This window comes from Pseudopodoces humilis, chromosome 14 (genome assembly GCF_049639895.1).
Source record: "Pseudopodoces humilis isolate 2021_Gansu_Grassland_sample_001 chromosome 14, ASM4963989v1, whole genome shotgun sequence".
In the NCBI taxonomy this organism is placed as follows: domain Eukaryota; kingdom Metazoa; phylum Chordata; class Aves; order Passeriformes; family Paridae; genus Pseudopodoces; species Pseudopodoces humilis.
In genome coordinates, this window is record NC_142213.1 from 7,605,248 (window position 1) to 7,632,151 (window position 26,904).

The following is a 26,904-nucleotide window of genomic DNA, read 5'->3' on the forward strand; positions in this document are numbered from 1 at the left end:
ACTTAAAGGAAGGGGGGAGAATCCTTACCCCTCCCCACTAATCAAAACCAGTCCTGAAATTAGAAAGCAGCTGATATTCAGACCCCTTCTCACTGCAAGCACAGTGTTCACCAGCCAAATGGCAGAGCTCCTATTTATGGAAAGTAAGAGCCTTCCTTTTCCACAGAGGACTGGCAGAGGGAGAAGCTGAAAGGTGTCCTTTTTGTCATGGGGGAGCTTTGGAGGTCACCAAATTGCCCTCAATGCTCCCTGACACTGTTTTTCTTGTATAAGCTCTTGCTATAGTCTTCTTGCCTGGAAGGTGTAAAACACCGGCTCCCCACCAGCCAATCCCAGCTGTACTGGCGCACCAACCACTTCACTGTTGAGACCAAAACTATCTCAGTGTTTGTCCCTGGAGAACCCATTCCTTCTTTGGGCATCCCACTTCATGGTTCAAGTGCCCAGCATGGCTGCTGGAGGAAGCTTGGCAAGGATGGAGCATCCTGTTATCCCCCCTTGCTGGAGAAGGATAGCATGGAGCCCGGGCTTGGTCCTACCTAGGCTGGGCTTGCTTTGCTGCAGCTGGCAGTGACTGGATCCTGCCTGCAATGCTGAGCTATTGATTTGCTTTTGGCTCCATCAGGCTGGACTAAAAGCCTCTGCCTTCCCCTTTCCTTCCTCCCTCCATGCCTCACTTTCCCACCACTCTCCCTCCTCCAGCCAGCCCGCGTCCAAGCAGCGAGAAATCAGGGAAGCGTTTTCATCCCCATGAATGCAGCTGGTTACATAAGAATAATTGGGATAAATGAGCTTATTTATCACAGCCCGTTCCATTTTAGCGGGGTCCAGGGCGATCGCCGGGTTGCGTTACATAAAATCCCGCACAGAGCATCTCATTGTCCGGCTGCAGCCACGCGGGATGCGGGAGCTGCCGATGGAGAGCAGCCAGGGCTGGGTGAGGAGGGAAGGGATTATTTGGCAGGATGAAGAGGTGGGAGGAAGATGGGGGGTTTCTTCCTCCACATCTTGAGGAGGGAAAGTATGTTTCTCCTCCTGCGTCCCTAAACCACCAGGCTTTAGGGTACAGGCTTTAGAGTCTAACTATAGCCAAATAGTCTTCCTCTGGTCTGTCCTTACAGGAACAGGGGCTGGAAACTCACATCCTTCCTCCTCCTTACCCCAGGAAGTGAAAACATGACTTTCAGGCAGGGGAGGTTCAGGTGTACTTCCTACTTCCCAGCTAAACCTGGCAGCTAGTGGACACCTCCCACCCAGCAGTCCAAGCAGCTGCTCCTTGTTTTGCCTTTTAATTTTCTAAGAGATGCCTCCAGGGGGAAATCTGAATCCAGCTAAGATTATCTGGTGGGGAACTGTGTTTGGTAGGAGCTGAGGGAAAGCAGAGTTGCTCTGGGGAATGCCTTGGGTCAAGGTTCCCTATCAGGCTATGGGGAAATATGGTGAGCCAGGGACCATCCCAGTTTCAGAAGAAGCTGGGATGCTGGGAAGCCAGGTGAGCTTTCCTGTGTCTCTCCAGTCCCCACACTGGGGATCTGAGCTGGAGCTGGGCAGCATTTCAGGTGTCCTCAGACAAACTGCCCAGGAAGGCAAGAGCCTGGAGAAAAACAGGAAATCCCCAAATCCAAACAAATGTGGGAGGAAAAAAAAATCTGTGTGTTTTTTTTTTTTTGTTTCTGGGCTAAAAAATGTTGAAAATCTTGGGAATGCCGCAAGATCTGTTAAGCAGGACATTCCTGCTGTGACCCAACCAGGCAGATCAGCGTGGGCCACAGTGCTGGTTACACTGTTTTGGGGAGAGCACTGCTGGTAGGATATCCAGTGGAGCAAAAACATCTTCCAGCTTCACCAGCTGGATCTCTGGAGCCACTCAGCACCAGATCTCATTGCAGCTGGAGAGTGGAGGAGTTCAAAGAGCAGGCCCTGCAGGGCTGCCAGGTTGCACAATGCCAGGAGGAATTGCTTCGCCCCACTGGCTGCACTCACTAGGATGTTCCTCAGTGTCAGTGGCATAGTGGTCTGACTGGGCCATCACATGCCATCTGCAGTGGTGCTGCTGCACACTCACTACACTGGTCAGCCTGCAAAGTGACACTGAAACCTCCTGAGGGAGGTCATGAGAAGGCTTGAAATGGCACAAGCCATAGGAGTGGGTGCCAGCAAGGTCCCAAAGCAGTATGACCAGGGGCATGTCTTAGCCCAGCTATGGTTTTTTGTTCTTGTCCTGGTGTGAATAACTGCATCCTCCAAATGCAGAGTCTGGTATTGCCCCATAGCATCTCCCTTCTGGTGCAACCAAACTCACCCAACCTCTCATGTATCCAGGTCTCCTCCCTGGAGAGGTGGGCTTACATCAGAGTATTGACTGTGCTCATTAACTGTCCTTCCCCTCTGGTTTCTTTCCTCTGTGATACACAGGCAGCTTTGTCTACTTCTGAATGCAGAGAACATCTTTCACTCCATGGCAGACATACTGCTTAGGGAGGAGGACCTCAAATTTGCCTCTACCATGGTCCACACCCTCAATACCATCCTGTTGACATCCTCCGAGCTCTTCCAGCTGAGAAACCAACTGAAGGACCTGAAGACCCCGGTATGGACAGCAGGAGCTGGCTTAGCAGCGGGAGGGGACACAATGGGGGTGATGGGAATCTGGCAGACACTGGGGAGTGTGTCTTGCTGCTCATTCCCTGCCTGGTAGGTCCCAGAGTTGGAGCTTGGGCAGCCTCCTTATTCATTCACCCTTCAGGAGCTGAGGATGACCTTGGAGGATGTGCCCAACTCTTGCTTTTCTCCCTGGAATGGGAATGAGCTTACTGAGCCCTCAAGCAGCTGCTGCCTCCCTCCATCTGCTCCCCCATGGGCCATGGGACAGGTGACAGCAGGAGAGTCCTGCAGTCCCTCAACTGTCCCTCCCAGGAACATGCCCACAGGATTTTCTGAGCAGCTGCCACCAGCACCAGTGATACCCAAGGAAGGAGAGGAGGAAGATTTCTCCTCCTCTTTGTCCTGCTGAAAACCAGTGATGCAGGGGTGTCCCCTTGGGTGGGACAGCATTGTCCTCCAGCCCCTCATCCTGTGGTGGATGCAGGAGCCCTGAGGGCCACATCATCCTGCTGTCACCCCAAAGCCCACCTGATCTCTTGAGGCTGAGGCTCATGCCAGTGCCAGGTGGACTTGGTGAGTCCAGGAACACCCCTTTATGTTTTGGTGGCACTTGCCAGCCTGGCGGGTTGGTGCTGGGTACCTGGGGCTCTCCATGCCATGTCTGTGCTCTCAGTGGTGACCAAACCCCAGTGGTTCTCTCTTTCCCCAGGAAAGCCGTAACCTCTTCTGCTGCCTGTACCGCTCCTGGTGTCACAATCCTGTGACGACTGTGTCCCTCTGCTTCCTTACCCAGAACTATAAGCATGCCTACGACCTCATCCAGAAATTGTATCCTTTGGGGATTTTCTGACAGGGTGGGGCCTGAGCTGGCCTTGGTCCCTCTGTGGCAACCAAGGTCACCCTGCAGGCCAGCCCAGCCTCCTGCCTGCAGCCCATCATTACCAGGGCAGGGCAGCCTGTGCTGGGTATGTGCCAGCTCCCTTCCCCTGGTGTCATCCCTTTTTTTGTGGTGAAAGGAGAGGAAGGCATGCACTGACTGAGCCTTGACCTTCCCCTGCCCAGGAGGGGAGGCTCCCCTTCCTCACAGGAAGATGAAGGTTTTGGCCTCCTGGCCGGGTGAGGAGCAGGCAGTGCCCAGCACGGCACAATCCCCAGTGAGCTCACCATCTGCCTGCCGCAGAATGATTATTTTCATGTGCCAGCTAACCCCAAGCCTCCCTGAGTAGTTTTCCAGGCGAAGAAGCTCAATAATATGCTCAACTTCCCTTCCCAGTGCACACCAGCACTCCTTCTGGGAGACACACCATCCCTATGGGCCAGGAGGGTAAAAGCAAGCATCCTCCCTTGAACACTGATGCTGCCTGCTCTCAGCTTTTTGGGCAGCCTGCCTCTTCCCCTATACCTGCCTGCTCATCTGTGTCTCTCCGTCATCCCTTGGCCACCCTACAGACTTTTCAGCCCTGCCTGCGTGCAAGCCCTGCACGTTCCCTGACCGCTCGCATCCCACAGGAGCTGTGGATGCAGGGAGGCTTTGGCAAAGCCGTGGTCCACAGCAGGCATCACCCGCGCGAGCCATCTGCTGCTGCCAGGCCACCTTTTCCCAAGGTAGCATCCTTAGCAGCCACATCCAGCGGGGATCTGGAGGTCACCGTGGATTTCCTCACCGAGGTGGACAAGCTGGTGCAGCTCATCGAGTGCCCCATATTCACATGTAAGGAGGAAACCCCAGGTGGGGAAGGGCTGGTGCTCCCCCTCCCCGCGCCTCCATCGCAGGCGGCAGCTGCCGCACGAATAAATAGAGCAGAAGATATGAGACTTCTTGCCGGGAGGTTTGCCCGGCACTGGAGCTGCCCGCTGGGAAAAGGGCACGCTGGCAGCACGGGGGGGCAGCCTTGCCCCCCAGATATAGGTTAAGGGAGCGAGCAGCACTGGCATCCAACAAAAGGGATGGGGGAAGGGATGGGGGGGGCTGGATCACACTGAGCATCTCCAGGGGTGCACGAGGAGGGTGTCAGATGAAGGGAACCCTCTGTGCCACCCTTGGATGCACAGGGTGGCATTGTGGGTGCTGCTGGGGCCCTTAGCTAGAAAAAAGGGGATTTTTCTTCCTAGAAATGAAGAATTGAGCCCTAAAAAGCTGGCTGATGTTTCAGCATCCAGCAGTGTGGGTCCCCCATTGGGTAATGCAGCAGTGCCTGACAAGAGGTTCAGGGGTGTGACACTGGGAACCAGGATGTGGCAGGGTGACCTGTGGCTGTGGGGGGATTTCTCATGTCAATTTGCTGCCCCTGGGCTTGTCATTGAAGGTGCAGCAAGACACTGAGGTTGTTGGTAAATGTTTCAGGGGCACCTGTATTAGGTCCAGGGTGATACTGGGGAATATTTAAGGGAAGAGGTTTAGAGCAGCTGGGCAGTAGAGACCTTCAGTCCTGCTCCCTCCTGTAGACCCTGTCCTATATCCCCAGGATGACTGTCCCAATGTGTGAGGCACCCACATGTCTGTGGTGGTTTTACGTGTCCCAGAATTATTTATTGAGGGTTTTCCAGCCCACTCAGCTTAGTCCATACATCTACCATCCATACCATACATTACCCATCTCAGGGTAAGGGACAGACATGTCCCCCATGAAGTGACATCCCTGGTGATGGCTCCCTTCACTGGAAGACACCAGAGGTACAAGTGACAACCAGGAGGTGAGATGCTGAGACACAGACCTTGCCCCATCCTGGGGTGCCCCTTCAGTTGTATATAGAGCGCCAGAAGATTCTTTTGTCATGTGCACAGTAAGGGATGGAGCCAGAGGGTGGTTTTGCCTCTACTGAGCAGAATTGAGGCCCAGCACATGTAACCCTCAGAACCGAGCAGAGGGGATTCCTTCTGCTCCAGAGAGTCCCCAGGAGGGTGTCACCCAGCCCTCTGGATGTGATGGTCCAGGGTGGGTATTTCTGATAAATCTGCAGAAGCTAAGGAGCAATCCCGTGTTGCATGTGTGTTCTCAGGCAGGCAGCATGGACAGCCTCAGGGGTGAGTGGTATCAGGAGTGGCAGGCTGGGGAGCCAGTTGCTCCCAGGGGGCTGTGTCAAGGAGAGGGACTTCTGGACAAGGTGGGACACCAAGATGAATGGGTTAATGAAAGGGGAGAGAGGTGCCATCAAGTGCCCCTTGGGTTGGCTGGCAGAGGCTTAGAGCCTCTCCAGTATTATCAGAGGGGGTGGGAGAAACCTGCTATTCCAGCTGGAGATTAAATGCATTTTCCCTGCCTCCCTATCCTCTTCTGTTCTCTTCCAGATCTCCGCCTGCAGCTGCTGGATGTGAAGAACAACCCCTACTTGATCAAGGCTCTCTATGGCCTGCTGATGCTGCTGCCCCAGAGCAGCGCCTTCCAGCTCCTCTCCCACCGCCTCCAGTGCGTGCCCAACCCAGAGCTCATGCAGACCACGTAAGTGCTGGGGGGACGGACCAGCATCAGCATCGGGGCTGGATCAGCTGTTCCCCCACAGCTGAGCATCCCTGCCATTCCAGGCTCAGCCCCGATCCCGGGCTCAGCCCCATGCTCTAGCTTTCACCCCCCCTCCCCGCTCCGTTGTGGCCGTGGCTGCTCCTTGTCCCCATGGCCGGGAGTGTTGGCTCGGGGGGTTTTTTGTGTCTATATTTGGTAACCCTGGGAGGGCTGTGCCTCATCCACAGGCATTTGGCATCCGGGATGGAAAATTTCACTTGTGGGGTCGCTATGGAAACGAGCAGAGCTGGGAAGGAGGTTTATGGAGAAAGACTCCAGCAGCTGGGGGGGGCTCCCGAAGCATCCCCCCTGCAGCCTGGACAGCCTTCACAGCACCCAAAAAGAGCCTGGCACCCTGCTAATGCCTCTGGATGGCTGCTCCATTCCCACTCCTTGCCTTTGGGGATCCATGAAATGTGCGAGGGCAGCATCTCCCTGGGGACCAGCTGAAATCCTCGTGCTCCCTGCCCAGGGGTGCTGCCAGTGGGATTTGCTTTCCAACCCTTGGCTAATGAGTAGTGGGGGAGCTTGATGATAAAGCTGGCTCTGCCTTGGCGCAGCCCTGGGAACAAAAAGAGCTCCCAAGATGGGCAGGTTTCTGAATTAACCCCCTGCTGCTGCTGTCGCTCCTTGGCTTTTAACTGCTTCCCTGGGATGGCTTTTATCCCTCATGGCCTCCGGCGCTGAGCTCCTACCCACAACCCAGCACTGATATTTAATTGGGGGGGCGGAGAGGGGGCTGCATGTGCTTCCCCCTCCTTTTTTTTCCCCACTAACTCTGGCAGTGGGGGTTTTCCGAGCTGTCAGACGGCCTGAGCATCTGATTAACTCTGACCTACATTCCTTCAAACACCGAAGCCAGCTTTCATAACTGGCCAGTCCCAGCTGCCCCCTCCCCAGGGACATACCAGGGCCACCAGAGCTGCCTGACATCTTCCCATGGGCATCCTGTGGCTGGTGTCTCCTCCTTCCTTGCATGGGGACAGCACAGGGATGAGTAACCATGGCTAGAACCCTGGGGAGCCTGCATTTGGAGGCTCCAGCCATAGGTGCTCATCCCTGGGGACTGTACCTGCTGCCACTGGATGTTTCTTGCTTGCTCAAAAAAACAGACATGGGAACTGAAGCACATGACCCTGGCATCCTTATCTCACTGCTTTTGAGTGCCATGGGTTGGGATAGAGGGGAGTATGTCAGAAGAATTAAACCTTCCATGTGGGGCCAAGATGCAGATGTCCCTTGTCTCCTCCTTGTCCCAGGATTTCTCGGGCTCTATCTCACATCTTTGGAGGAAGAAAATGTGTCTTTTGGGGTATTTTATGAGGCACTAGCATGACTAGGATTTGCTGAGCTCAGCTTCTTCAGGACAAGCTTTTGGTGCTGCCAGTGCTGGATGCTCACAGTACCAAACATCCACATCTCCTCCTCACCCTCTTTCTTCCCACCCTGCAGGGACAACACCAAGCCCAGCACCAGCTTCAAGAGAACTGCAGCCTCCAACATCGACTACACGGAGCTGCTGCAGCACTTTGAGAAGGTCCAAAACAAGCACCTGGAAGCAAGACACCAGCGAGCCGGGCGGGCAGAGCAGCTGGACCGGCGGGTGGTCCTCTGAGCACGCCTGTGGCCGCCACGGGTGTGCACAGTTGCTGGGGCAGGGACCAGGGGACACAGACCAGGGAACAGGCACACCGGTTGCTGGCCACTGGAGGATCTGGTGGGTTTAATGGAGATGGGCAAGCGCTCAACACAGGGCTGGTTTTCCCCCCACTGTGTGTATGGAAAAGGGGGGACCCTCAGGCTGTGCCCAGCTTCTCCTGTGGGTGCTGGGGGGACATGAGGAAGGGTTGCCCAAGGAGAGGGCCAGGGTAAAGTACATCATCTTCTCTTGGAATGGGGCAAGGAAACTCCCCTTTGCTTTGCTAATGCCTTCCCCGTGACTGTCAGCTGAGCGCCCAGCCTGCTGCCAGCAGCATCCGAGGAGGGGAGGGGAAGACGGGAGCAACCCCTGGCCTTCCGCCCTGGAAAACAAGCACGCGGGGCTGCCAGCCGCTTCTCACCACCCTGACTTACACCCTCTGGTTCCGAGGCCCTGCTGGAGGTGGCCAGTGGCATCTCACTCGGGGGAGACACTCCTGTGCCTGACGCTCAGCCCCCTCCCTGCATTCACACATCCTCTCTGAGTCCCCGGCTCTTGGCAGGGACAACTGCACAGCTTCAACTCCCAGCCGGCACCGGGGTACACGGGGAGCAGTGGACCTAACCCCAGACTCCATTCCTTGTTCCTGCATTAAGCTCCCCATGATAAAATAAACAAGCAGTGCAGAACAGCCCATTCCTTGTTGCTGGGCTTCCCATCATAGTTTTCTTCGCAAGTGGAGCCAAAAACCCAGCAAGGGCAGGGGATGGCATGGAGCGTGACCCTGTGCCCCGGGCTGGCCCAGCCCTGCCACGTTGGCTCACCAGCCAGCAGGACTTCTCCGCCTGCTCTTCTTCCCAGCAGGAAAAACAGCACTGAAATTCTTCCAGGCCACGGTCACGAAACCGCAGCACACTGACAGGCATTTTCCTGGCCCTGAGCAGCTGCCAGTGTTGCCTTCATCCCGTCCTGTGGCAGCAAGGGACCCCAGCACGTGCCAGGCTGCTGCAGTTTGGGGGACACCATTGCATCCCCTGCATGTTTCACACCCTCAGTTGATCCCAGGAAAAGGGGAATTGGAGCAATTCGTGGAGTTTTTATGGCTTCTAGCCTGTTTACAGGGAAGACTGTCTCTGGCAGTGGGTTCCCCAAACAGCCCCATACCGGCGCTGGATAAAGACATTCCTGTCATTCCCGGGAAAAGGCTTTCCAGAGCCAGTCACGGCGGGTTAATTGTAACAGCCAGCCCTCCAGGATGTGTGAGCAGTGGCTTCTTAAGCTGGCTAGTTTCTCAGGGTGCTGGGGGGTACCTGTTGCTGGACCCCTGAGTCACTGTCAGTGTGGGCCAGGGCAGGCTCTGCCTCACTCCTGCCGAGCTCATTGCTGCTGAACAGCCTCTTTCCACACTGAGGGACTGGGTTTATGGAGAGAAATTCCAGCCGGCTGCTGGAGTGCTGAGCCGTAATTGTTTCCTTATGGGTGGCTCTTGACCAACACCGTCCAGAGCAGTGTGGGCATCATCAGCATTGGGATCAAGACTACTTTTCTGGCAGGAGGGGGAATAGGTGGCTCGGGCTGAAACCTTTGCCCCAGCTGAGCATCACTGCACTGTGAGGGGTAGGGAGGTTTGTCGGGGCTCAGCCTGGCACCCCCAGATCCCGGGAGGCTAGGGTTGGGGCCTTGGGGTGGCTCTGGGAAGGGTTTGCCATGCGTTTCCCATGGCATTCCCTGATAATCAAGTGCATGTACAGACACATTTCAGAGCTGTCGTGTAACTACTGCAGAGGGACTTCACCCTCCAGCACATCTTGGAGGGTCAGGAAGGCAATGGGGGTCAAGCACCCTTTGGGAAGAGGCAGCATCTCCCCGCCCCCCGGCACCTCCAGAGGTCTGGGACTGCCCCGGACATCCCATGGCATCTCCAACTGCAGTGTCCTCGGGTACTCCCTGGGGCTCTCCTGCTCCTCACCCAGCACCCCAGTATAATGCCGGGGGTTCCTACGCCGCCACGGGAGCAAACCCCGGTGCTGCCCCACCAGTGCCACATCTCCAGGCATCCCTCGGGTCTCCCTCCTCTGTAGTCCTGGGGCGCCCGGTGTTGCTCCCCGATCGCCCCCCAGGAGCATCCCCGAGAACCACCGGAGCTGTCCCCCGCTCCGTCATTCCTGCGCGTCCTCCGGGTTGCCCGCAACGGCTCCCGGAGCATCCCCGGGGCTGACCCCGAGCATTTCCCCCCCGCCGCCCGCAGCCCCCGGCCCCGCGGCGGGCGGCGCATGTGCCGCGCAGCGCCCGCCCCTCCCCGCCCCCGCCACCGCCCCGGGCCGGAGCTCCCCGCGCCCCGCTCCGCTCCGCTCCCCGCTCCGCTCTGCTGCCAGGGGGCGGCGGGTCCGCGCAGCACCCGCGGAGGGCGAGAGGGAGGGAGGGAAGGAGGCAGGGGGGCGATGCCCCGCCCGGCTCCGCCGCCGCTCCGCCGCTCTGCCCTCCCCGCCGCCGCCGCCGCCCGGGCGCCGCCCGCCCCCCGCCGCCGCTGAGCCTGGCCCGCCCCCCCGGCCTCCCCCGGCGGCCCCGCCCGCCCCGGGCTGCCGCAGCGCCGCGATGGAGACGGCGGAGAAGGAGTGCGGAGCCCTCGGCGGCCTCTTCCAAGCCATCATCAACGACATGAAGGTAGGGGATTCCCCCCCACCCCGGTTTTGCTGTCGTGACAGCGCTCCCCCGCACCGTTCCCCCATCACCCGGCTTCCCCAGGCAGCCCCCGCGCTGCCGCCGCCGGTGCCGGTCCCGCGGTAGGTACCGAGGCTCTGCTGCCTCGAGATGGTGACTGGAACCCCGCATCGGGTGTCGGAGCCCGATCATCAGCCCCACAGCGAGTGTCGGGGTACCACATCGGCTGTCAGAGCCCGGCACGCGTTGCCAGAGCCCCACATCAGCCCCTTACTGGGCATCGGAGCTCTGTGCTGGGCATCAGAGCCCTGGAGATCGCAGTCCCCAATCATCTCCATATCCAGCGCTGGATATTGGAGCTCCATCCTGGGGATTGCAGCCCCACATCATCCCCACATCCATCACTGGCTATCGGAGCCCTGTTCCGGGTGTTGCAGCCCTATATCTGCCCTGTTATCTATCCTTCGCTGGGTATCAGAGCACCATGTCGGGCATCGAGGTTTCGCACTGGGTGTCAGAGCGTGGCACTGGGTACCAGAGCCCCACATCAACCCCATAACGTGCATCAGGGCCCTGCATTGGGCATTGGAGCCCATACTGGGGATTCTGGCTCCGTATCAGCCCTGTATCCGTCTTCAGGTGCTGGCACCCCTTGTCGGGTGACACAGACCAGGCATAACAGCCCCTCACCAGGTACCACTGGCCCCACACTGGGCATTGCCACCCATTTCAAGCATCATGTTTTCCCTGCCCCCCCACACCCCATGCCCAGCCTGGATTTCTGCCGGACCCAATGGGGTTGACACCAGTGGAACAAAAATGTCCCCCAGCTCCTTGATCCCATTTCCTAACCCGGGAAGAGGATATTGCCTCCACCCTCCCTCGGAGCAGGATGGGGCCATGTTTAAAAAAATCTTTTTGTTTGTTTGTTTTCATTTCAAAAAAATAAATCTAAAATGCTGGGGGGTATTTCTGACTAGGGGCTGAGTGGGGAGGAGGGGACCAGCCATGTTTCTTCATCCTGGGGGGCCAAAATTCCCTCAGCCAGCTCCAGCACTGGGGTTTAGCCCTAATCATTTTTGGGAGGCAAAAGCTGTCTTCCTCCTCCTCTTCCTCCCTTCATGCTGCAGACCCGTCCAGACAATGCTGTCATTGCCAAAGCAGGGGAGGGGGGATAAAAAAAAAAAATAAAAGCCTTGCTGGGAAGGAGATTAACCCCTTCGAGGGGTGGTGGTGGCTCTGCAGCTGGACTCTGGCTCAGGGCTGGGAGAAAGGCTCCAGGGAGAAAATCTCAACTCTTTCCAGGGCAGTGGGATCCAGGGCTGGTGGGAAATGGCTGCTGGGGTGATCAGCTCCCTCCCTCAAATGCCTTCATCCCAGCCACTCTCTCCTGGCAGCCTGGCTGAGTCCTACACTCCCAGGAGAGAGGTGGGGGCAGCCCCTGCCTCAGTTTCCCCATTTCCCTGCTGAAGCTTCAGAGGGCATAAGCCAGCACAGAACTGTCACCTCCCGGTGACATGCCCAGCACCATCCGGATGCGGTTGGACTGGGAACCCCTTACCCGAGGAGACCGGGCTGGATTCAGTTTCGTACCATTTGAAGGTGGGAAAGATGAAAGAAAAATTATGAAAAAGAAAGAAAACTCCACCACACTACAGCTGGGGCTCAGGTCATGCCCTGCACAGCCCCGGCCAAGTGCCAGTGGCACCTGAGGGTGTGCTGTCCCCATCTCCCAGCCACGTGGGTGTCCTGGCACGGGCACTGGGGGACAAGTAACTCTCTGCTTGAAGAACTGCCAGCATTGAAGGGCAGTGATGTGCTTATGGTCCTATGGCTGGGACCCCTGTGCTGGTCACAGAGCAAAGGGACCTAATTTTGGTGGTGGATGGCTTTTTCAGCACCCCTTGGCCTGTGGTGGGGAGAGTTTTTTTCTTGGTGACAGTCCCTAAGCTGGCGTTATTCCTGTTGCTGCTCCTCGCGTGCTCGGTGTCCCTGAATGACCTTGGCATGTCCTTGTCCCCATTGTCCTCTTCCCCATCTTCCTCATGCCTGGCATCACAGGGGTTTGGGGGCATCACAACCTGCTCCCTTCTACAGGGGAGCCTCATTTGCCCTGCCCAGGGTGGCCAAGGAATATGGCCTGGGGACAATGGCCCAGGAATGGTGGCCCAGCCCTCTGGCAGTGACAGTCCCTGGGGACCCACAAGCAGGGGCTCACCATCACAAGTGGTTTGTGAAGTGGCACCTTCAAACCCTTTCTTTGCTGACTCATAAGGAAATAAGGGCTTTCATGGTCCCAAAACACAATGCTGGGCTGATCTCATGCCCCCTCAGTGCAAACCTTGTCCCCAAAGCTGCCACCAAGCCATAGTGCCCATGGGGATGTGTGGTGATGTACATGTCCCAGCTTGGTGGCTGCCCTAGGGGAGTTTACAGACACCTGTCACTGCCATTGGATGCCGACACCAGGATAGCTCCAGGATTTTGTCATTGGGACAACAGGACCAGGATTGACCTTGCTAGGATAGCAGCACCAGTATGTCTTCACCAGGATGATGACACCAGGACTGGCCCTACTGGAATGGCTTTGCTGGGATTGTAACACTGGGACCAGCTTCACTGGAACAGCATTGGGATGGCCGTGCCAGGATGGTGGCACCTGGATAGCTTCACTGGAATGGTGGCACCGGTACTGGCCATGCAAGGCTGGTACTGGGATGGCCTTGTCAAGACAGCACCAGGATTAACCTCGCCAGGACAACATGGACTGGCCTTGCTGGGATGGTGACACTGGGATAGCCTTGCTGTATGGTGGATCAGGATCAGCTTTGTTGTGATGACACCAGCATGGCCTTGCTGGGATGTCACTGCAGCTGGCATTACTGGGAGAGTCCTCACTGGAACTGCACCAGCATGGTCTGCTGGGACTGGTTTCACTGGAACAGTGCTGAGATAGCCTTGTTGAAACAGTGGCACTGGGATGGCCTCGCTGGGATGGCGGCAGCAGCACAGCTCTGGGATGGCGGCAGCAGCACAGCTCTGGGATGGCCTCGCTGGGATGACTTCACTGGAATGGTTGCACCAGGACAGCCCTGGAATAACTTCACCACAAGGACAGTGGGACTGGTCTTGCACAGATGGCCTTGCTGGGATGGCACCAGAGTGGCCTCACTGGGACAGCACTGGAGTAGCCTCCCAAGCACCTGTGCCCTGTCCCTGTCCCCACACAACTGCCCCATCCACGGCTTCAGAGACCCCAGCCTCCCCTCCTGCCCTGTCGGTTCTTGGGCTCAGGGGAGGTGAGGACTGGGGCTCCTGTCTGTGGGACTGGAGCTCTCCATGATAGTGGACTTGGCCATCAGTGCTTTGGGGGGAAGTTGCGGGTGCTGGGGGTGTCTCCTCTACTGCTGGCCAGAGTCTTAAAGATTTTTCATTTCATGCCCTCAAATTTCCAACCCTATAACCTAGCTTGACCCCCCATGAAGAAGAGATCACTCAAAATCCTGAGGTCTCCGTGGTCTATAAGTTTGGGTGGCCAGACTGGAAAGGGAAAAAAACAGGAGGGAAAAGATCTGTGCTCAGGCTTTATTAGCCATCAGAGAAGCTATTGAGCTGCCCTGTCTCCTGGACCAGTGAAAGGGGGACCTGCCCTGACTGGGAAGCAGTGCAGGGGGTGAGGGGCCCTGTCTCTCACCATTGCCCTTCCTCCTTGCAGAGCTCCTACCCCATATGGGAGGATTTCAACTCGAAGGCCACTAAGCTGCACTCCCAGCTCAGGTGAGTGGCTAAAGGGGGGATGGGACATGGGGGACCACCCTCCTTGTTGGCACATCCCAGTGTGACCTGCACCCACTGAGTTCCCCCTCACTGTCTCTCCACCTCAGGACCACGGTGCTGGCCGCAGTTGCCTTCCTGGATGCCTTCCAGAAAGTGGCCGACATGGCCACCAACACCCGAGGTAGGGTCCTCTCTCCTAGGGGTGGGAACCCCCAGGCTTGTGTGGGCAGGGGGACAGGTGGTCAGTGTCTCTTGTGGGGTGGCCCCTGCCCACATTTCTGGGGTGGATTTCAAGCAGCAGCTTCACCATCCACAGAGAGATGTCCAACCTGTTCCCTCTCTCACCAAGGTGGAGCATTCCCTAGGAAGCAGCATTGGGAAGATGGAGTGGAGAGGGGGAAGGAGGCGGGCACCCATGTGGGTGCTGCTCCTCACCCCCCATGGATGCTTAGCCACATTTTCTGGTGGGGCTGGGACATTCAGGGTGGCTCAGCCCCATGCCATGGTCTCCTGCACCTATCTCTGCCTCCTGGGATGCACAATCCACCTTCCTTGTCCCTGGCACCCATCTGGGAAGTTCCCGGGGGGGTCCCAGCTGCTCTGGAGGTCTCCAGAGAAGGGGAATTAGCTAGAGGGAGATTCAGGAGTCCAAGCTCGACTGTTTTGGAGACAAACCCCAGCTCACCAGGGACGTGACTCAAGAGCCAAGGCTGCATGTGGGGTCCCCCATAACTGTTGGGGAATGAGGGGGAAGGATTCCCAGACCCTCTCCGGGTGCCCTCTGGCAGTGAGGAGCCACTTCCCACCGCTTGGCTTCTGCCAAGCAGATGGTCCCAGGCTGGTTTGCAGACCGGCGGCATGCAGGCCATCTGGAGCCACGCGAGGAGGAGGAGGAGGCAGCAGCTTGAGCCAGGATCAGCTTTGCCTCCAAACCCACTAGCCCACTGCACCAGGGGGATTAGGGCTCCCCCAACTCCCTGCCAGCCCAGAAAGCCAAAGCAAGGAGGAGGTACAGGAGCAGTGCTGGGGACAGCTGGGGACCAGCACTACAGGAGTCAGTGTGACCCTGTAGTGCTGCTATACCTACAGGGCTTTTTGGGAGGGTGGGAGGCAGAGCAGCAGCATGGGGAAACTGAGGCACTGGGTGGGGGCTGGCTGCTGGCCTTGCACACAGTGCATGAGAATCGGATTAGAAGCAGCAGGAGCTGGGATAAGAGCATTAGGAGCTGGATTAGGAGACTACCCCAGTGCAGAAGGCCCTGGCCCATGGGCTCCCCTATTTCCATAGCACTGGCGGACTGAGGGGCATCCAAAATTCCTGCAAAAGGGTGGGAGGTGTTTTTGGAGGCTTTTTTCAGGGAGAGAAAGGCTGAATGTCACTCCTTAGTTTGCACCCAAGGATTTTTGATTGCCGTTTTTCCTGGGATTTGCCAGCAGCGCTGCCACCATGTGGCCATCCTTAGGCTTCAGAGTTAACGGCGGTTTCACCTAAAAAGGATGCTCCTGCTGTCTGCTGCTGGCAAATATCCCCCCCGAGGAGTTTGGATTCCCTTTTTATCCACCCGGGATTGTGCCTGGAGGTGTGGGACAGAGCTGACTGCCTGGAACTAAGCCAGGGTACCTCATCCCTGCCCTGGCTCCCCAGTGCCAAATTTAAGACAAACCAGGAAAAAATGGGAGTGGGTTCTAATTTCAAAGCCTGTAAGAGAGATATTTAGAGTTTCATGTATTAGTTAGTGGATGATGATTTTTTTATTTTGTGGATTTATCTGGGGAAAAAACAAGCCACCCCCTGCCTAAGGTGTCCCCAGTGCCCAGTGCATCCCAGCACTTATCATCCCTGTCACAAACAACCCTGCTCCCACTGTACAAACTGGACTGGGACTGGTGTGGGGGTGTCCCTTCCCCTTGTCAGCAGCGCTTTGCTCCCCACCAGGTGCCACAAGGGACATCGGCTCGGCGCTGACCCGGATGTGCATGCGGCACCGCAGCATCGAGGCCAAGCTCCGGCAGTTCACCAAGTAAGCAGGACCGGGATCAGCTTTGCCTCCAAACCCTCAGGCATCGCTGCCACGACCTGGCCAGGCTCATTCCTTGCTGAAGAAAGGGATGCTGGATGTTGGCTGGGCGTGGGATGGGGGAATGGCTTCCCCCTGGCACCAGCGCTCTCTCACACTCTCTGTTTCTCTCTTCCCTGCTCCAGCGCCCTCATGGAGAGCCTGATAAACCCTTTGCAGGACAGGATTGAGGACTGGAAGAAAACTGCCAACCAGCTGGACAAGGACCATGCGAAAGGTATGGGGGGTACGGGATGAATCTGTGCAGGGTGGCTGCGCTGCTGGGCAGGGGTCCCCTCTGACAGCACTTCTGCACCCCCAGAATACAAGCGAGCACGCCATGAGATCAAGAAGAAGTCCTCTGACACCCTCAAGCTCCAGAAAAAGGCTCGCAAAGGTGAGAGGGGGTCTCCTGGGGGGTGCCCCCACCAGCCCCTCTGAAGCACCCCCAGCCAGGGCCGGTATCCCGGCTGTGGCACTGCCAACAAGGGGGTGGGCACTAGGGGGGTCCTGCTGCCCCCCTGTAGAAAGGGAGGTGCTGGCACGGCCCCGGGGGTGGCAGGGAGGCGGGGCATGCGCCCCAGCCTTCGGCCTCTTTTCACACGTTTTCTCTGTCTCCTTCTCTCTTCCCTCCCCTCCACATCCTTCCTGTAGAGCTACTTGGTAAGTGAACCGCTGCCCCCCACCACCGGCCCCCTCTCTGCTTCCTCATCTACTCCCCCCAGTCTCCCCAGCCTCTGTCTGTCTGTCCGTCCATCCATCCGCTCCCTGTTCCCACCCTCGCCCCGCTTTTAGCTTAGCTTAGCCTGCACCCCATATCCTGGGGCAATGCCAGCCCCACCACGTGGCAGCCCAAGGGGTCCTCTGGTCCCAAGTGCCAGGGATGGGGATGGGGTGGCAGAGGAGCCCCCTGCCTAAGGCTGCTGTGGGGTGAGGGTGTTCCTGGACCTTCCAGGGATATGGGCACAGTGGGAGACCTTTGGTATCTGCTGGAATGTGAGGATGGGGTGATGTCCCCAAGCTGGGGGAATGGCCTCAGCTTGGCAGTAGCACCACCAGCAGACTGGGGAGAGTGTCAGGGGAGCCCAGCACTGACAGTGCCCCATCTCACAGGGAAGGGGGACCTGCAGCCCCAGCTGGACAATGCACTGCAGGACGTCAATGACATGTACCTGCTGCTGGAGGAGACGGAGAAGCAGGCGGTCCGCAAAGCCCTCATCGAGGAGCGGGGCCGCTTCTGCACCTTCATCACCTTCCTGCAGCCCGTGGTGGTGAGTGTGGGGGGCTGGGAGGATCAAGGGTTGTTCCTTCCGCCCAGTGGGTGCTGATGGTCTCTCTTGTCCATCCTCAGAATGGGGAGCTCACCATGCTGGGAGAGATCACCCACCTGCAGGGCATCATTGAGGACCTGGTGGTGCTCACCGCTGAGCCCCACAAGTTGCCCCCCGCTAGTGAGCAGGTGAGTAGGGTTAAGCCAGGGGTCAGGGGAGTAGGGGAGCATCTTTGGGAGGACTTAGATCCCATCTTTTCTGCAGGTGATCAAGGATCTGAAGGGCTCTGACTACAGCTGGTCCTACCAGACGCCTCCGTCCTCGCCCAGCAGCTCCAGCTCCCGCAAGTCCAGCATGTGCAGGTATGGTGAGGTGTGCTCCACACCCAACCACAGCCAGGAAATCCAGCCCTCTTCATTAACCTCAGTGGGTTAATGATGCTTACGGCCTTTGGGGATGCTCACAAGGTGCATGTCCACCTTCTCATGTCCATATGGGCAAGCAGCTCCCATTAATATGGAGGAATTGGTCTTGGCACACTGGGCAGGCCTGGTGGACCTATGGGGGCCCGACACATGCCCTGTCCTTCGGCTTCTGGGGACGATGTGTGCTGTGCATGGTTGTCTGGGCGCAAGCATACCACCTCTGTTGTGTCCCCCAGCCTGTTCCCTGCCACAGGGCCACCCCAGGAGGCAGAGGGACACCTCCAAGAGGACTACGTGCCTCAGTTTCCCCAGGTTGGGATGCGTGGCAGGGCGCTGGCCATCCTGCCACCTCCAAACCTCTGTCTTAAATTCTCTTTTCCTTCCTTTGTCCTCCCCACCGGCGTGTCCCCGTCCCCCCGGCGCCCCCCCAGCAGCGTTAGCAGTGCCAAGGGTGGCATGGCGTGGCCCGGCGGGGCTCAGACCTGCTCACCCAGTTCCACCTATCGCTACCGCAGCCTGGCGCAGCCCCCCGCCGCCGCCACCCGCCTCTCCAGCGTCTCCTCCCACGACTCCGGCTTCATCTCCCAGGACGCCGCTTATTCCAAACCACCTTCCCCCATGCCCTCGGACATCACCAGCCAGGTACAGGGAGGGTGGTCCGTGCTGCTGACCTCCATGCCTCAGTTTCCTCTTCCATAGAATGGGTGGGTGGTGCTGGGTGCAACACAACAGTCCAGTGCAGAGGTGATGAGACCCACCCTCAGAAGTATTTCCACCTGTGTTGGCATCATGGGAAATAAATACTGGCAATATTGAGGGTGCCTGCCATATTTGGGGGCATCCTGGGCCACATGGCAGAGAAGCCCCATCCGTGAATTCCCCCAGGGATGGGGCACAGGTATCCCTCTCCCTGTGCCAGGAGAACAGGGTGTCTTCCAATCACCACAGCCCCGTAATACCCTGTTTGTGCCAGTCACCCACCAGGCAGCAGGGAGCAAAGCTTCCCTTTCATGCTGCACCATCCCCAGTGCCAAGGATGCTCCAGGATCCCCAGGGAGTTGTTATTCCTGCCTGTGCATGCTAACCTGGCATCACCAACCCAGCAAGGTCCTCCCTCCCCAAAATACCTGTTGGCTTTGCATGGCTTGGGGTGAGAAGGAGGAAGGGTTGGGGCAGTGCATCATCCCAGTCCTTGACCCCACTACCAAGGTCACATCCTGCTCGCCATCCTGCATCCACCGCCAGAGGGGAGGAGGGCTGGGGACCTCATTCAGCCAGGGGAGCTGTGGGTGCTGCTCTAACTGGGGTCATGGCTCTGGCTTTGCTTGCTAACTGCCTCTTCTCTCACCTCCCGGCTCTCGGCTCGTCACGGCACAGCAGAAGTCCTCCAGCTCGGCGTCCTCAGAGGCATCCGAAACCTGCCAGTCAGTTAGCGAGTGCAGCTCCCCCACCTCGGTTAGTCCTTCCCATCCCACCAGGGTTGCATTTCACACGTGGCTCCCTCCTCAATTCATGGGGTTCAACTCCTGGACCCTCCCCTCCCTTCCTGCATGGGGCAGAGCATCCTGAGCAGCACCTGTGACTTGACACGGGGGACATCAGCTTGAGACCCCTCCTGCCACACTCCTGGTCCCAGTGTCACCAGCATGAACCACATGCCTTGCCCATTGCAGGACTGGTCCAAGGCCAGCCCCTATGACCAGCCGGTGGTCCCTACCCTGCAGCGGCGCAAGGACCGCGTGGAGCACCTGCGGGAATCCGAGATGGGCTCTCCTGCTGGAGGGTACCCGGGCATCGGTGGCGAGGATGCTCCCAGGCCCCGGATGTCGCCAGCTACAATCGCTGCCAAGGTACCGGCTGCAGCAGGGAGGGCACAGAGGTGGGGGGCTCCTGGGGACTCCCAAAGGAGGAACCAGGGTGCTGACAGTGCCCCTTGCCCCAGCAGCATGGGGAGGAGGTGTCCCCTGCCGCCAGTGACCTGGCCATGGTCTTGACCCGTGGGCTGAGCTTGGAGCACCAGAAGAGCAGCCGGGACTCACTGCAGTACTCCAGTGGCTACAGCACGCAGACCACCACCCCCTCCTGCTCTGAGGACACCATCCCTTCCCAAGGTACTGGCACTGGAGGTACCTGGGACCACCTGAAACAGCGCTTAGGGTGGGGAAGGGCACAGCAGAAGTTTTGGTGGTCCTGGGGCACATTTGTGTGCTCTGGGTATCATAGCATCAGGCTGTGGTCATACTTTGTAGGGGCTGGTGGGGTGCCACAAATAACTACAGCTTTTCCTGGTTATTTGGGTGTTTGCTGGGACTCAGTGGGTGCAGTTGTGCCAGGAAGTACTGTAACAGGTTATGATTTGTGGTGATGTGTCTGTGTGCAGAGGCTGAGTACAGGTGGAGATGGTGGCAGATGGTAGGTGAGTTGGTAGCTGGAGATCAAATTACCACATCTGTCATGATGTTGGTATGATGACGGCTGAGCCAGTTATGACAAGCATGTGGTGGTGACAGTGCAGATTGGCTCTGATCACATTGTGATGGCTGTGATTGGGGTGGTTGTGATGGTGACAGTTGGGTTTGGTTGTGATTTCAGTGTGATGGTTAGGGTGATTGTGGTTTTTTTTCCAGAGGGATATTTGGGGTTGATGGTGAGCGTGTTGTGCCAGCAATGATTGGGACAGTAGCGGTTGTGTGACAATCGTGGTAGTTCAGTTTGGTTGTTGTGCTGTGACGGAGGTGGCTGGGGCTGGCTTTGATGGCATGGTTGGGCTCGGCTACCCGCTGCCCCCCAGCCACACTGATGGTGCTGCTCCCTCCCCAGGCTCCGACTATGACTGCTACTCGGTGAACGGTGACGTGGAGTGCGACCCCCAGAGTGATTTCGACAAGTCCTCCACCATCCCACGCAACAGCAACATCGCCCAGAACTACCGGCGGATGATCCAGACCAAGCGTCCTGCCTCCACCGCCGGGCTGCCCACCGGCACCAACCTACCGGCCGGCACCACCCCGGGGGTGGCCACCATCCGCCGCACGCCCTCCACCAAGCCCTCGGTCCGCCGTACGCTCTCCAATGCTGGCCCCATCCCCATCCGACCCCCCATCGTCCCCGTGAAGACCCCCACAGTGCCCGACTCCCCTGGCTACGCCGGCCCTACGCGGGTGGGCAGTGAAGAGTGCGTCTTCTATGCTGATGATGCCTCTCCGAACCCCCTGGATTTTGCCAAAGCTTCGCCCAAGCGGCTGAGCCTTCCCAACACTGCCTGGGGTGGCGGTGCCATGGAGATCTCTGTCTACCCCGGGGCCGGCCAGCACCTCTCCGCTGAGGAAGAGGAGGACCAACAGTTGGCTGCCAACCGGCACAGTTTGGTGGAGAAGATTGGGGAGCTGGTGGCTGGAGCCCATGCCCTGGGGGAAGGCCAGTTCCCCTTCCCCACCGCCCTCATGGGGTCCAGCCCCAGCGAGGAGACCCCCGCGCCGCCCCCCGCGGCCTCCATGGACCCCCCGGCCGAAGACATGCTGGTGGCCATCCGGCGTGGGGTGCGCCTGCGCAGGACCGTCACCAATGACAGGTCGGCCCCGCGGATATCGTGATGATGCCCCGGCCAGAGGGGATGTGCCCGCCATGGCCAATGGACCCCCGGGGGCAGCCACTGCACCTCCCGGGACCCCCACCCGCCGGCACCCGCTGCCCTATCCCTCCCTGGTGCCCCCTGCTTCCTGCCCCTCTGTCTCCTCCTGACCTGCCTTCTCCCTATAGCCTTCCTTCACTTACTCTCTTTGGCTCTCCTCCTCTTTTTCTCCTTTTCTCCTCTTCTTTTTCCTCTTTTTTCTGCTTTTTTCTTTTGGCTTTTTTCTTTTGTTCTTCTGTGTCACTTTTCCTTCTCTTTTCTTATTTTCTTCATTTTCCCATTTTTCTTCTTTTCCTCTCCTTTTTTTCTTTTCCTTTTTAACTCTTTTTCTCCTTCCTTCTATTTTCCTCTTTCTTCCTTTCCTTTTTTTCACTTCTTTCCCTTTGTTTCTCTTTTCCTTTTCCCCTCTCTCTTTCCCTCTCCCCTGTTTTCTTTCCCCCGGGCTCAGGCGGGTGGCCCCAGCTGCAGCAGGAGAGGACGGTGCCACCAGGGCTGTGGCAGCCATGGAGGACCCAGAGCACCAGGAGTGAGGGGCCCCGGCCCCATTCCCCCCAGCTGCCTGCTTGGGGCCAGCACAGCTCAGCCTCATTCCAGGGGGCAGAAGCAATGGGCTGGGGGTGGAGGAGGGGGAAGAAGAAGCGGGGGACATGTGAGAGGGTGGGGGGCTGCGGGTAAAGGCACTGCAATCCCCTCTGTCTAGGAGGGACACCAAGGTGCAGGGACTGAGGACGCTGAACCTCCACTTTGCCCCCCCCTCACAAGGATCACTTGGGACCCCCCTGCAAACCCCCTCAGTCTCCCTCAGCACCCACAGACCCTGTGCAGAGTCTGCTCAGAGGTGGCTCCAGGCACAGGAGGTTTGGCTCAGACCCCCAAGCAAAGCAGCTGATCTCTGCCGGCGGCTGGAGGAAAGCACAACCCCCCGGCCCCCCGCTGTACATAGCCCCCGCCGCCCCGCTGTCTGTCGCATCGCAGCCCCTCAGCCCTCCCCCTTAGGTATAACAATTTAGTTCTTCCCCTTTCCCCTTCTCCTGCCCAGAACCACTGAGGCCAAGTGACAAATGTTTGGGTTTGAGGGAGGGGGGGGGGGAGGGGTCTCTTATTTTGTACAGAAAACAAAAATTCTTTGGAAAAGAAAAAAAACTGACCTGTCTTTCGACTGAAGTAACTTTTCTGGTGCTGTTGTTAACTTGGTCCTTATTCTTATCTTTTTTTTTTTTTTTAATTTATTTTTCCCCTCGTGTTCCCACCTCTGCCGCCGCTTCCCTTCTCCCTGTCCCTCTGCCACATTTTCTTTCATTCCGTCTTTTCTTTTCTTTTTTTTTATTATTATTTTTCTTTTCTGGTGGTAATTACCCTCTTTCCCCCCTCCCCCGTTTTCCATAGTCACTGCTACAAGTAACGAATGCACTGTGAAGATTCCAGTATTAATAAAGGTTGTACTGTAATTAATAGCCTTGCCTGTGCTCCTATGGATGTTCTGGTTCTCTGGGTCACCCCAGTAATGGGGAACAGGTGGGAAGGTACCATCACCCCTTTGGGGTTCCCATGGCTTGAGGGGGTGCGTGTTTTGGGGTATGGAGGAATGCAACAACCCCGTGGTCAAGGTGATGGGTGACCCTGGGATGCAGAGGAACATCCTGCTGCCCCATCCCCTCCAGAAGAGGGGGTGCAGGCGGTTCCCCCCACCTCCACCTATCCCAGCAGCACCCGCAGCGTTGCCACCTCCCGGATTATCGAGGCCGATTGCCAAACCTCGCTGGGCAGCACAACCGGCTGGGGAGAGCAGTGGGGATGGAGGGGCTCAGCGTGGGCAGTGTCCTGCTGACCAGCTGTGACGGGGGGCTGGGCCTGGCGCTGCTGAAGGGGCTGCTGGAGCAGCCCAGCCCACCTCGGCACCTCTTCGCTGCTTGCCTGGACCCCCAGGGCAAGGTAGGGAGGGCACCGGAGTGGGGGCGGGGGGGGGGGGGGGGGGACGGGAGGGAGTCATCTCTGGGATTGGTGCCTGGGGATGGCACAATCCCACCTGGAATTGGGAGGCTGAGTGCCAGCATCCTGCACGATGAATGACATGGAAAAATACATGTGTATGTATGTACATATATATGTAAAACAAAAATACATATATATGTATTAAATATTAAAAATACCTATGTATCTATTAAATATGTATGTATTTAATTTTTTTGGCGTCTCTTGGCGCAGGTATGTGCATGATGGGGAGTGCAGGGGGGGTTGCTGGCAGCCCCTGTGCCGGGGGCATCGCTGCTGGGAGCTTTGAAGCTCAGCCAGGTGCAGAGAAGCAGCGACTCGCCCCAAATGGCTCCCACTGGGTCTTGTTGTAACCTGTTGGCTGTGACATGAAGGGCCACCCTCTTCCCACCCCGGCACGGTGCTGGCGTCACCTCCAGTCAGCTTCCCCACGTGACCCCCGTCCCCCGCTTTCTCCACCTAGGCTGTCAATGAGGTGGCTTTGGGCTTTCCCAACGTCATGATCCTGCCTCTAGGTAAGTGCTGGGGCGGGAAAGGGATGAAGCTTCTCAGGATTTAATTGCGATGATCGTGGGTGGCTCCAGGAAATGCCATCAAGCAGGTGGGTCCTTTGGTTTGGCTTAGCTCAGCCGGGTCACTGATGGGACCAGGAGGATGCTCAGTGGCTGGGAGTCGCCTCCTGCCATGTCCTACAGCGTCTTGCCAGGGTCACAGCCACCAGCCTGTCCCCCAACCCTCCTGTCCCCTTGCAGATGTGACAGACCCCAACAGCATCAAGGCAGCAGTCAGGAAGGTGAGGGAGGAGGTGGGAAGTGCTGGCCTCAACCTCCTGATTAACGACACCGGCACCACGCGCCGCAGCACCTTGGCCACTGAGACGGCAGAGAACATGAGCCTCGTCTACACCACCAACACCATCGGGCCCCTGCAGACAAGCCAGGTGAGGACACAGGCAACCCCCGCCCCAAACACTGGAAACAGGGAGGAAGAGGATGGTGATGCCTGAGATCCCATCCCCTGCAGGCCTTCCTGCCCCTGCTGAAGGAGGCGGCTGAGGCCGAAGGGCAGCGTGAGATGAGCTGCAGCAGAGCTGCCATCATCAACATCTCCAGCATCCTGGGCTCCATCGAGGTTGCAGAGGCTTGGGAAGAGAGGCAGGACATCTGCTACCGCTGCAGCAAGGTACTGCCAGTGGGAGGATGGGGAGGAATTTGGGGGTCACCTCCTCTGGGATCTCCCCCACCACTGGCCATGGCATTGCCAGATCATGATGAGGAGGGGAATTGGTCCTCCCAGGCTGCTCTGAACATGCTTACCAAGTGCCTGGCCCTGGAGTACGGGAACAGAGGGATCCTCTGCGTGTCTGTGGATCCTGGACATGTGACACCTCCCTTGGAACAGGGGATGGTGAGTGACAGGAGGTGCATGGCCATCCTAGCTCAGCAAGGTCCCATAGGTATCCATTCCTGGGGGCATCCTTTCCCAGGAGAATCCCCTCCCAAGGCCACCCCCTCCCATGAACATCCCTTCCCAGGGCTCATCCTTTCACAAAGAAATTCCTTCCCACAGATATCCCTTCCCACGGGCACCAGTTCACAGGGCATTTCTTCCCATGGACATCCCTTTCCCATGGACATCCTTTCCTGAGGCATCCTTGACTATGGACATCCCTTCCCTGGACACCCACATCTGTGCAGTCCCTTGGTCCCACAGTGGCTATGCCACCACAGCAAAGGGATAATTCCAAACTCTCCCCTCAAACCACCTAATTTCTTTCCTATTTTTTATTTCCTTTCCCATCCTGATGGTGTGTCAGCAGAGGGCACCCCTGTCCTGCACTTGGCTGTCCCTTACCCTGCTCTGGCTGACAAATGAGTCACTTATTAATTAGAAATGAAAAAATTAACCTCCGTCCTTACAGGACTCGAATGAGGGAGAATCAATTTGTGCAAAGCCGCATCCTTTGGCCACTGGAGCATCTCCAGATGCTCCCAAACCAACCCAGCCGAAGCTGGCATTCCACCATCCCATGGGTGGGATTGGGGGTGTTGGGGTGGAGAATCTTGGCTCACTTTTTCCCTTGCCCTTGTGCGCGACAGGGCCCGGTGACGCTGGAGGAGAGTGTGAGGGGCGTCCTGCAGCTGCTGGCCCAGCTCTCAGCCACCAGCAATGGCACCTTCTGGGACTGGAGAGGGCAGAGGCTGCCCTGGTGAGAGCAGCATCTGCCCACTGAGCTTAAATAATTAATTAAAGTGAATTAATTGCCATTTCCAGGCTCACTCTGATGGCGGGCGGGGGGAGGGATGGGCAGGGGAATAGAAACAGGGATGCACAGGCCGGGGAATGAGAGTTGGATTCGCTGCCCCCCTGGTCTGGGATGATGATTTGGGCCAGGGCAGCATAAGGAAGGGTGCTCCAAGCATGGTCCCGAATCCAAGGCATTCCCTGGGGCTGGAGACTCAGATCCCCTGGGTATCCTCACTCTAGGGCCATAAGCCATACTGCTTAGGGGAACATCCCAGACAGCCCCCAAACTCAACCCTTGTCCTGCTGAGACTGCCCACCCCAAAACCAGCTGGCCTTTCCATGCCCACCCCAAGGATGCTGCCAGGCATTTTTCTTTTGATTCAAGGCCAGAAAAGGTTCTTCCTATTCCAGCAGCTGGGCGGTTTCACAGCAGATCTCCCAATCTCAGCACACACCTAAAGATGTCTTTTGAGACCTGGGCAGGGCATCCTGGGCTGACCCTCCCTAAAACCATCCCTCATGGTACACCAAGAGATACTGTAAACAGGCTCCCATTCTCAATCCTGTGAGTGCATTCCTGTAGAGGCTCTCAGCTGACACTTCTGAAGCCATCTCTCAAAAGAGGGATCAGAAGAAAATGCACAATATCTCAAGTGGGCTGGACACGCAGGGTTTTGGCAAGCCCATTGCTGTGGGGATGCTCTGGGAAACTGGGCAGGGGTCATTTTGCAGGGACAACTTCAGTTTTCCCACACTGGAGGAGGATGAAGGATCATTCCCACACTTGACACAAGGGAGCTGGAGGTTGGGGCTCCCTTAACCCAAAGGCTAAGGCAGCCCCAGGTGGGTACCTGGACCACACAGGGGCTCTGTTAAAGCCAGCAGGGATGGGAGAGAGGGTTCTTCTAGTTAAAGCTCTTATCGAGCAGTGGATCATTACTGGCGGGTTTTATATCAGCTCTGTGTGGGCTTTATATCCACAGGAATTATCACCAGGCATGAAGGGAGGAAGGAAAGGGGGGAGGAGGAGGCGGAGGAGGAGGAGGAGGAGGAGCAGGAGGAAGATGTTCCTTCACTCATGCTGCAGTGCCCATGGACTC

The 26,904-nt window shown here is 57.6% G+C and overlaps 3 protein-coding genes across 4 annotated transcripts in view; all 3 read left to right on the top strand.

Annotated features, from left to right (window-relative positions):
* Window positions 1–8,439, top strand: part of VAC14 (VAC14 component of PIKFYVE complex) — a 57,667-nt gene extending 49,228 nt beyond the window's left edge. The window contains exons 15-19 of the mRNA XM_005526296.3: window positions 2,416–2,590; window positions 3,314–3,432; window positions 4,236–4,315; window positions 5,894–6,044; window positions 7,557–8,439. Coding sequence (XP_005526353.1) covers window positions 2,416–2,590; window positions 3,314–3,432; window positions 4,236–4,315; window positions 5,894–6,044; window positions 7,557–7,719 — 688 coding nt within the window. The 3' untranslated portion in view covers window positions 7,720–8,439. The remainder of the gene's footprint in view (window positions 1–2,415; window positions 2,591–3,313; window positions 3,433–4,235; window positions 4,316–5,893; window positions 6,045–7,556) is intronic.
* A 1,868-nt stretch (window positions 8,440–10,307) lies between these two features.
* Window positions 10,308–23,005, top strand: MTSS2 (MTSS I-BAR domain containing 2). Of its 2 annotated transcripts, none has more exons than XM_088062143.1 (15): window positions 10,308–10,407; window positions 14,120–14,181; window positions 14,289–14,362; window positions 16,118–16,202; window positions 16,385–16,476; window positions 16,561–16,635; window positions 16,893–16,901; window positions 17,352–17,509; window positions 17,590–17,697; window positions 17,774–17,871; window positions 18,366–18,576; window positions 19,312–19,389; window positions 19,608–19,784; window positions 19,880–20,045; window positions 20,755–23,005. In XM_088062143.1, the coding sequence occupies exons 1-15, from the start codon at window positions 10,339–10,341 to the stop codon at window positions 21,525–21,527; spliced, it is 2,235 nt and encodes a 744-aa protein (XP_087918269.1). In that variant the 5' UTR covers window positions 10,308–10,338; the 3' UTR covers window positions 21,528–23,005. The 2 variants fall into 2 exon arrangements, with proteins under 2 accessions (XP_087918269.1, XP_014111006.2); XM_014255531.2 differs by having other exon boundaries at window positions 19,315–19,389.
* Window positions 23,006–23,349: 344 nt separating this feature from the next.
* Window positions 23,350–25,770, top strand: LOC102103744 (uncharacterized). The gene is made up of 6 exons (XM_005526424.2): window positions 23,350–23,497; window positions 24,021–24,072; window positions 24,310–24,497; window positions 24,581–24,739; window positions 24,854–24,964; window positions 25,657–25,770. Exons 1-6 carry the CDS (start codon window positions 23,360–23,362, stop codon window positions 25,768–25,770), a joined length of 762 nt encoding a protein of 253 aa, XP_005526481.1. The 5' UTR covers window positions 23,350–23,359.
* The last annotated feature ends 1,134 nt before the right edge of the window (window positions 25,771–26,904 follow it).

Bases quoted from the DNA above. Each gene is read 5' to 3' on its own strand.
- MTSS2 (XM_088062143.1), top strand. From the start codon at position 10,339: ATGGAGACGGCGGAGAAGGAGTGCGGAGCCCTCGGCGGCCTCTTCCAA. The intron at 14,182-14,288 runs GTGAGTGGCTAA...TCTCCACCTCAG, and splicing joins AAGCTGCACTCCCAGCTCAG to GACCACGGTGCTGGCCGCAG. The intron at 19,390-19,607 runs GTTAGTCCTTCC...TGCCCATTGCAG, and splicing joins AGTGCAGCTCCCCCACCTCG to GACTGGTCCAAGGCCAGCCC.
- LOC102103744 (XM_005526424.2), top strand. From the start codon at position 23,360: ATGGAGGGGCTCAGCGTGGGCAGTGTCCTGCTGACCAGCTGTGACGGG. The intron at 24,498-24,580 runs GTGAGGACACAG...CATCCCCTGCAG, and splicing joins GGCCCCTGCAGACAAGCCAG to GCCTTCCTGCCCCTGCTGAA. The intron at 24,965-25,656 runs GTGAGTGACAGG...TGTGCGCGACAG, and splicing joins CTCCCTTGGAACAGGGGATG to GGCCCGGTGACGCTGGAGGA.